Source organism: Priapulus caudatus, unplaced genomic scaffold (genome assembly GCF_000485595.1).
Source record: "Priapulus caudatus unplaced genomic scaffold, Priapulus_caudatus-5.0.1 Scaffold943, whole genome shotgun sequence".
NCBI lineage: Eukaryota > Metazoa > Priapulida > Priapulimorpha > Priapulimorphida > Priapulidae > Priapulus > Priapulus caudatus.
In genome coordinates, this window is record NW_014578004.1 from 49,443 (window position 1) to 59,175 (window position 9,733).

Below are 9,733 nucleotides of genomic sequence, written 5' to 3' on the forward strand. Positions count from 1 at the left end.
TCCAATTTGTGTAGCAATGCTCCTTCTAGTTGTGTAGCAATGCTGCCTCCAGTTCGTGGAGCAATGCCACCTTCAGTTTGTATAGCAATGCTGTCTCCAGTCTGCTCAGCAAAGATGCTTCCAATCTGCTTAGCAATGCTGCCTCCAGTCTACCTCAAGACATATGGTGCAATGGAACCTCTGCTGCTTACGTCTGTTTCACAGTGGCAATCCGTAGTCCACACAGTAATGCTCTACGCCACATACGTGTACATTTTCCTGCAACAAGTAACGCGAAACCTCACATCAGATACACTGCGTCTCATGTGTCTCATAACAATGCTGCTAGTGGGGGGGGGGAGAACGCCTTTCATTATAAAAAAGGTGACTTTAAAAAATATTTCCATATAAGTGAATAATGGTTCAACCTGTACACTACAATCACGCACGCACGCACGCACGCACGCACGCACGCACATACACACAGGCATATTGTTTAAAAACATGTTTTGCAAGGTTGTTAACTATCTTTACTCACAATTATTAATATATAAGCATGGAACTAATTCCCCCAGCCAAAAAATTTGCATAGGCAAATGTGGGCTATAACAAAATAAATTTTGCATAGCAATTGATAGAAAAATAATTAGTAATAGCATTTTTTTTCAGACAACACAGTGCAATTTACATAAAACCGCAGTGCATGCTTGGCCGTGTTATCCGGTGTCGGCCTGTGCAGGCACAGCTAGCTTAAGCTAGCTTAGGACACTAGCGATTGCTGTACGCTCCGCAGCGTTTAAAGCAGCGTGGCGAGCTTTGGCACTCGCGACCGCTCGCCAATGTCGAGTGAAAAATAATATATCGGCGAGACAAAGCTAAAACTGACTCGCTCCGTGTTGGCGACGTAAAAAATAATTGTCTAAAGCTTTAATCAAAATGTTGGTTTCCTTACGTTTATATATTATATCAACGGTTGGATTTATGTCATTGATGAAATACAGTTCTAGCGATTGCTGAAGGGCGGGCTATACCGACTCCCTGCGACGGCACGACATCAAAACTCACTTTTATATTATCAGAAGGTCGCCGAAGAAAGCAGGCCGCGAGAAGCGTGCCAGCGGCCATGCACAGCGTGGCTGTGTGTGTAACGTGCCTGGGGCGGCATATTGATTGATGTACGGGAGGGGGGGGGGAGTGCAGGATTGTTAAAAGTCAGGCGTGGCCTGGTGTTAACAAGTCCATAAAAATCGGCGTAACGTGGCAATTTCAGAGACGGGGCAAAGCAGCCCGAGAATAAAATAAATTGTAAACAGTTCGTTTTCCGTTTACATTCGCATGGGCTGCATCGGCAAAACTCGATTTCATAAAAAAATATGGGGCGTACAAATGGCTGAAAAATACATCGCGAATTGGCGATGCGATAACCGGGAAATTAATTCCCTGTATATAATATTCAATATCACAATAATTCATTCACATCCCATAGCTTGGTCTATTGCAATCAACTTATATTTTATACTAAAACCTAATCTCATCCAATAAGCTGTGACTATAAGCCGTCCATACCTATCTCTGGTGTTCTGCTAAATACTCTCCTCTCAATCAGTCCTCTCTATTCTTTTCTTGATGATCACAAGGCCTTGGAAGGAATCTCGCCTTCAACTGCTGTTAACCTGAAGAATAAATATTAGTTACGAGCCACTACAGCCTCAGGAACATTGACAAATTCCAGGGTAGCCACTGCACAAATACTCCCTGAATCAACTCGTGTGCATGCATCATGCAGCACACCTGACAGATTGAGGCCCGCTGAATAACATCAAGTCGCTCTGCAACCGCATCATGATTCTATCCACGTCAATATGAAGGCAGTCCATACAACATGCCACGACACGCGTGATATATATTGCGGTGAGGCTATTTCGGAGCAGGAATGGGTGGATCGCCTGTAACATGTTGGTTTTCGTCGCTCGCAATCTGACCACACTGTACTACCCGCATACTCTTACTGGCGAGTCAAGCACCCCGCGAGCGTATAATCCTCTAAAATCTAGCTACACTCACAATGCACAATAACTTTACATGTTGTACTCTGGCAAGCACATAGGCAACAAAGACAGCTAATGATTTAGATTGGCTTTTGAAATGACATTAGCGCTTCAGAAAATGTTTGCAATTCGTTACAGTTTTCTGCACTAGTTACGCACCTAAACCTCCTAGTAAACACACGCATGAGCAAACAGTTCTGACGATGACGCAATCCTAATGTGTGCATTCATCTCTGACAATGTACGTGTTTAAAAATACTCAACACAGGTTTACAGAGATGAAAAATATGCCAGGGCTTGTTTTGAGAATGAAATTATAAAGTATATAACATACAAACCAGCACTGTACTACAACTCACGTGCTAAGTTGCTGATACCATATCCTTTATACTACTGTAAACTACTGCAAAACATAACTACTGTGGAAACATATTAATCACCAATTTTTTTATCTATAAGGTGAGGCTTGTAAAAATATCACTTGCAACAAAAATCCTGTATTAGAACTACAGAAACATGGGATGACCATGGACTGACATCTAACCGCCTAATTACTCCACGGCTGGACCATCCGTATCCACAAAAATGTTATAAAAATCTTCTGACATTAAACAAATGCAATCCAATGATAAAGGAATCAATGCCATAAATATTTACCCCACTGCCCAGTAATAAATGCTAAGAAAGAAAGAAAGAAAAACAAGTCCTCCCCAAACCCGCAAGAAAGTATTTCCAATGCAATAAATATTCACCCCACTGCCCAGTAATAAATGCTAAGAAAGAAAGAAAGAAAAAAGTCCTCCTGCAAGAAAGTATTTCCAATGCAAAAAATATTCACCCAACTGCCCAGTAGACCCCACCCCTATCTCACCTTCCCCCCCCGCTACCCTACAGACGCAACCCACCCCCACAACGCGCCCACACCACCCCCCGCAGCAGAGCAGTGGCACGTACCTCGGTGACGAGCACGTTATGTTGCATACGCTTCCTAGCCTTCATGATGCGCCACCGATGGCCGCCTCTATCGCTCGTGCTTGCGGTTCGCTCGTCCCACCTTGCTGCGCGTCTCCTTGCGTTCAGGATCCGACTCACCCTTCGCAACCACTGCAAGACGCGAACAAACAACCTGTACTATATCAGTGCTTCTTAAAACTGACCAAAAATACACGAAATCTAGTCGCGGTAATGAAATTTGTGGTAAAGCACGAGTACTGACACTAATTAGTTTTAAGTACCGACCTATGATTTACAACAAATAACACCGTATCTTATAACAACCCGTGTACTAATATCATTGTGCTGACTTAGGTTTAACCGAAAACAGGGGGCGCCACTTTTGAAAACCCATACGCGTTATAGTACCGCTCGCCTATTAACGTTCAAAGACTTTGCACTAGTGAGCTTAATTCGATTTCTCTGTTAAGAAGACCGTGTGTGCTGCTTATAAACTAAGGTGACCTGATCAATAAACTCAAATAAATGTGATGATTACGCTTCCACATTCGAAGTATTTATAGATATGATATCTTATTTGTTACTGCACACATCCTATTGATCCACCAGTTTACGAGCATTTCTCATCACAACATAGTACTGCATGTGAGATGCACGTTACCTGGCCTGGATGCTCACTCGAGTGTAGCTTGGATATAATTGGTCATTTAACGTAGAACAAATGAAGATGGCTCTGAAATTAAACAAGAAAACAGGCTTTAGTACCATATAAAAGCAAAAATATTTTATAAGGACATTCGAAACGGTATAAAATAATCGCTCATAAAGTATAACAGTATCCTAATAAATGGTCGTATGGAAAATTGTTCCTATGCAGGGCATAACTGGCTTTATCGGAGCTGCTGCTGGTTCATGGTTAGAGGCGCCTTCCTATTTACGCAGCCTGGCCAAGCCACTGTTGGACGATGGCAATCCATGCCAGAAGTCACGCATTTACATCGTGTGAGTGATATCTTGTCACAGGTATATGAAACATTCCTACAACTGAGCAGATGAATGGATGTTAGGAGACATCAGATGAACTGATGAAAAAAACAACAATAGGGATTGACTATTTGCCATACAAATGTATATTCAAATCAAATATGAAAATTTTACCGCACAAACAAAACCTGAACAATCTAAACACTCGCACGATAGGTTATAAACAAGAAGTTACCCCACTTAGTACTGCAACTCAAACTATTTCTTTTACACTTGGGTTCCTTGACTAGTATTCCGCTGAGTGAGCTTGCCGACAACGCCCAAGTGACTGGAGGGCTCGAATTAAGTCCTTCTCTCCCTATATCCGGCTTTCGCTCTGTATCTCCTGGCGAAATCAAACGTACGCCCATGATCAGCCAACGTTATTCAACGTGGCCTAATCAGGAAATACTGCGCTGGTTGAACGGGCACTTTATCAACACAACAGCTGGCATTATCGCACATTACATAAACGCAATACAGGCGCAGTGCCTAGCACTCAAAAGCATTTTTTTTGTTTTTTTTTTTTTGTTTGTTTTTTTTTTTTTTTTTTTTTTTTTTTTTTTTTTTTTTTTTTTTTAACTTCCAAACATCTTGCACATTTAGGGCAGCCCAAACTAAGCAAAATGCATGCACTCCATCACTCGCTCATACGTGAGGCTTGTCCCTCTGGTTGAACAGCCATCAAGCACACACCATCTGGTACAGGTCGAGATCCTGAATGATGTGCTTGCGCGGCGTAACGCTCTACTGGCTTGTGCTGGTGCTAGCACCGCCTCGCCTCCTTCATGCTGCGAAAAGGTCCGCGTTGAGGTTCAGCCGATCGCGAGTTTGCAGGCTGGCAACGTCAGTTTTGTCGCGCCGCTGTCTCGCTAGGTAGAAACCTGGCAATGCAGAAGACCAAGGGTTATCCTGCTGTGGTGATCGAGAGATTAATATGCATATCAATCAGCAACCGTTACAGAGATCAACGTGAATTTCAAGACGATAAACAGTTTTTCTCAGGCAGTGCAGGTCGTTGTTTTTTTATGTTTTCACGAACAAATAATGGACTGGTTTATCGTTCATCTCAATACATGCTCGTACTTTCACAGAAGGCATTATGAAGGACTTCACTAAATGCCACCACTGGTTATAAAGCATTAACGAGGATAGACTTGGCAATTTAACATATACCTGGGACATGTCATTCATAACAACGAACTGTAGACAGACACATTATCAACAACAAATTATGAAGACAATTAACTTTATGGGGGTGTGCTGAACTGTTTAGCTGCCTGTATTCTTCCTTCTTTAAAAATTTCAAAATGCAATGGCGGGGTGCAGCTGGAATCGTCATCGGGTGACGACGACTGCGTAGGCCAGAAACGCAGTTGTAAACCGCACGCGCGACATATAGATCGACACCGTGCAAGTTAATCTGAACAGCAAAAAGTAGATATGTTAACTATGAATCATTCAAACTTCAAAATAACTGCGATATTGTTAACAACTAAGATCAAAACTAACATCAGCATATGTATTAAATCATAAATTATTGTTTAAGAGTCTGGGCACCTGGCAAGACTTGGTAAGACAATAACAAAACGTTATAGCAAAAAGAAGAAAAAAAATTAAGAATACGCACAACATGACCGAAATTATTTGGGCAAACAGCTTCCTAACAGAATTTTAGAACCATCACTATAGGAAGATCTTTTGGTGGACAATTTGAAAATGTTAGCAAACTCATATTATGAAGAGAATAAGCTGTAAAACCGTAAACACCATAATATAATAACTTCCGTCTGTGCATGGCCTCTTTGAATTCGTCCATAGTTGTATTAGAAACACAGGTCAAATGTCAATTGAACAATACTTCCAGTTTGGAGGTGAAACTGACAACCACATTGCCGTCTACAAATGGAGGCAATAAAACTGGCTCATATTGTGATCTTGACACTACACCCTCTTCCCTACATAATAGAAGGCAGAGTCGTAAAGCTTTTGAGAGTATCTGCAATCGGTAGGCAAGTCCGCTTTAGTAAAGGCAGCAACTTCTGATGGAGGTGGTACTTTATAAGGGACCAACACCTTCAATAAGGTAGCAGTACCTTGCAGTAGAGTGGGGCAATAACTTCCGTAGAGCAGTACCTATATTACGTCGATATACGCTTTAAGAAGAAAGGCATACCTTTTAGTTTGGAAATCCACTGTTTTCTCAGAATTCGTCAGATACGCTCTTTGAGTTGAGCAGGGAAGTAACTCTTTAGCGGAAGCTGCTTGTAGTAAACAGCTCAAAACACATCCTTCTCCTGCAGGAATCTAAATAGAACCATCGTGCTTGTCGAGGACCAAGCTTCCACCTCTTCTCTGTCAACTGATGGCAGAGGCGAATGAGCATTAATATACGTGTAGGTACCTTGAATATTACCTGAAGGTTTAGTTTCCAGGTGTGCAGGGAGGACCGAAAGAATTCCAACCAAGAAGAGAAATCGACATTACGTAGCGTACGACTTGCTTGTGTTAAAAGTGCTACTATAAATCTTGCAGGCGGTGCATTCTCCTATTCCACAAGATTCATCAATCCATTTATAATTCCATCTCAGTACAATAGAGAAGCAACGTGGAGTTTATATTTGTAATCTTCTACGTGTTTAGTTCAATAAATGGACGGAAACAAACATTGGGCAAGTCAACTTATGACACTTGATTTTTTAAACCAACTGTCACGCATTCCACGACAAACTGCTTTATGATAGCAGCATGAAGCGATACCATTCAGAAACCTTCATCTATGGTTTAGTGCCGGCAGCAACCTTTCCATAGCAGAGTTAGAACGGCATGCTAGCACTGCTAGCAAGCAACTTACGCACATGTTCACACTGCACCCCTTTCACAGCGCCTTTTTGAGCCTTGTCATAAATGAAGAGTGACAAGGTAGCTGCTGTGACTCTTCGGGTTGCGATTGAGAAGTATTCGAAAAGTCACTAGATATCCACTTGCTTGAACTTCATATCATCTCCAAACGATTCGTGTAGGAAGTGGTCAAACCGATCTTTAAGATGCCAGTAAACTCTGGTAGAAAAGAAAAAAAAGGAACACGGCCCAGTAAAAGCAAAAAACCAAAAATGACCCATCGAGACTCGTTATCGATTTGCAACTTTTACAATTCACAAGCTGAAAGCGGATTACTTTAGCGATTAAGACTTCGAAATAGTTTTATTGTGTCAATTGAATAATTTCTCATTAAGATTGAAAAACAGACACACAAGAAGTGAGGACACATAGAGAGGGTGGCCCAACCCTACCTATTTGCTGTTCTGATTATAGTTTCTAAAAATTTCATAACTTCACCTAACAAATTAGTGGCACAGCGGATGGCATAAATTCCTCTACAGAGTAAAGTTTAAACCGACGAAATATTTTCAGCAATATCTGCACCCTTGCGATGCCCTAAACCCTCACCCCATCCCAACTAAGCCGGTCAGCCATGACGACAGTGGCGGATGCTGCGGTACCTGGACATATTTGATCGAATTCATTCCGTCTCAAGCAATCCTCCGACTCTGTGCACCCGAAGTGCATTGGCCAGCTGTTCACGGCAGGTAGTGCTGAACACACTGAGACATCAGCCTCCAGCGCGGCCCTCATCACACGCTTCAACAGCTTGTACCATACATGCCAGATCTAAGCGCGAACGTGACAAAAACATGGAACAAACAGTTCACACAGGGCTCATGTAGAGAGTTGGCAACCACACGTGCGTAGCATGCGGCCGCATGCATGCTATGGACGCCTACTAAAACGATCACCAGGCTACTAACGACCGCCGATTTTGGCGTCACCATTGTAGGTGTTCATACGTCTCTCACTCTAACGCACTCTACTACGCACGTAACTCGGCGTGAACGATTAAACTGTTCTTTGCATGAATGAACTGCACGTATGCGTCGTATTATTACATTTCTATGCTGAGGGGCTATTAAAAAACGCAGACTCAAAGACTGGCCAAATTTGAGTTTCATTGGAGAAATAAATAGCTTAGCTTCTTGTTTTCTGGTTCTTGAGCAATATGTATCAACACGCGTATTTTTCCATTCTGAATAAATGAAATGCTTTGTTTAATGGGCAAAACTATGACAGACGCTTATATTATCAATAATAAATGTAAGAAAGAGTGTTCCGTTAGCTTTTGAGGCAAAACCTATCACTTTTATGTGGCAGGGCAACATTTACAGACCAATAAAAAAAATATTACTTTTCAACAAACTATTAAACAATTTAAATTAATTAAGATATTTAATTAAAAATAACGCTTTTTTTTAATTAAACTTTATACATTACTTATATTAATATATTATATACATTATTTTATTGAGCACTGGAAGCTTGCCCAAAATGCTACCGTAACTTTCATAAGCATAGCACACTCTACTGTTAGCCACCATACCTCTACTATTGTTTTCAATGTGTTTACGATATGCAGCTCCTGTTCATACAACCTGGAACACAAATAAAAATAGTTAAACCGACGAATAACTCCTGTACAGCTGACATCAACAAACCTGCACACATCGAAGAAGATAAAAGTCAAAGCAGAAAAGATACTCATGTAATCGTGGACACACGCTAACTCAGATGTGATAATTAATGTACTAAGAACAACCATCACAATCACAACAGGCCATGTAAAGCCGAGTGATACAATTCTGCTAGAATGAGGAAGCTCACTCTTATTCATGGGATCGACTGGTAGATTTCGTTAGAATAATGAGCTGCTCGCTCAGCTTCCTCGTTAATTCTTGCCTTGCGACTTCTTTATGTTACAATGCACTGTTTTCAACCGGTCACAGAAACCTTTCGACTTTCAAGCTAAAAACAAACGGTGTGATTTAATAGTCCTAACACACAATGCTGACTGTTTCAGCAGAGATTCGCAAGAGCTTGGTCAAGGTAATGTTAACAGGCTAGCTGACAAGCAGGGGTTGCACTGCAAAATAAGCATACCGGAATAATCACTTTGGTTTTAAGCTTTACTCTTTTTTGTCCTCTCACGCATATCATGCTATGCATTTACTGGACATTTAAAACATAAGCGCTCCGTCTACACGAGGATTTTTCCCGTGTTAAGCATCTACATGAGGGCGCTAACCCGGGATAATCGTCTTAACGCGGTTTTTTAAAAATTAGTGGTTAGTGTAACCCCGCGATGTAGGAAGGTTAACTAACCGGCTTTAAGAGCTGTCCCGGTTAAGCGTCATGTATTACGCTGCTAACCCCGTGTTTTTGGGGTTATGCGCATAGTTTTCTTAACGCCTGCGAATAGGCGGCAATAGTGAAGCCATAGTCGCACTTAATAGACAATAGAACAATAGAAACATCTTCGTGTGCAGAACCGGCTCAAGGGTGGAGGCGGGAGGTGCTCGTGTAGACGCTACGCATTTCTTATCCCGGGTTTACGCTATACCCGAGACTGTTCTTAACGACGCGGGTTAAGGAAACCATCGTGTAGTACGAAGCTATACATCTCGGAATGCAAAGTGCAAGTTACCCTAAAGACTCTGGGCTGACTGGCTGTAGGAAGGGTCCGGGCTCAAAATCCTCTGCCTCATACACGGTCCGCGGAGTCATATGCCTAGCACATGAGCATCTGACATGGCATTCTTTACCGCTCCGCTCTGCAGATACAGACCAAGAAAAAAGCTCTATATCTATATATACAAACGTTAAACACAACGCAAATA

At 41.8% G+C, this 9,733-nt stretch overlaps 1 protein-coding gene across 1 annotated transcript in view; it reads right to left on the bottom strand.

The window, feature by feature from the left end:
• Positions 1–1,608: 1,608 nt before the first annotated feature.
• LOC106814549 (cullin-3-A-like) overlaps positions 1,609–9,733 on the bottom strand; it is a 26,638-nt gene continuing 18,513 nt past the window's right edge. Inside the window, exons 17-18 of the mRNA XM_014818868.1 lie at positions 2,982–3,131; positions 1,609–1,652 (exon numbers count right to left, since the gene is read on the bottom strand). Of these exons, the coding sequence (XP_014674354.1) occupies positions 3,049–3,131 (83 nt within the window). The 3' untranslated portion in view covers positions 1,609–1,652; positions 2,982–3,048. The remainder of the gene's footprint in view (positions 1,653–2,981; positions 3,132–9,733) is intronic.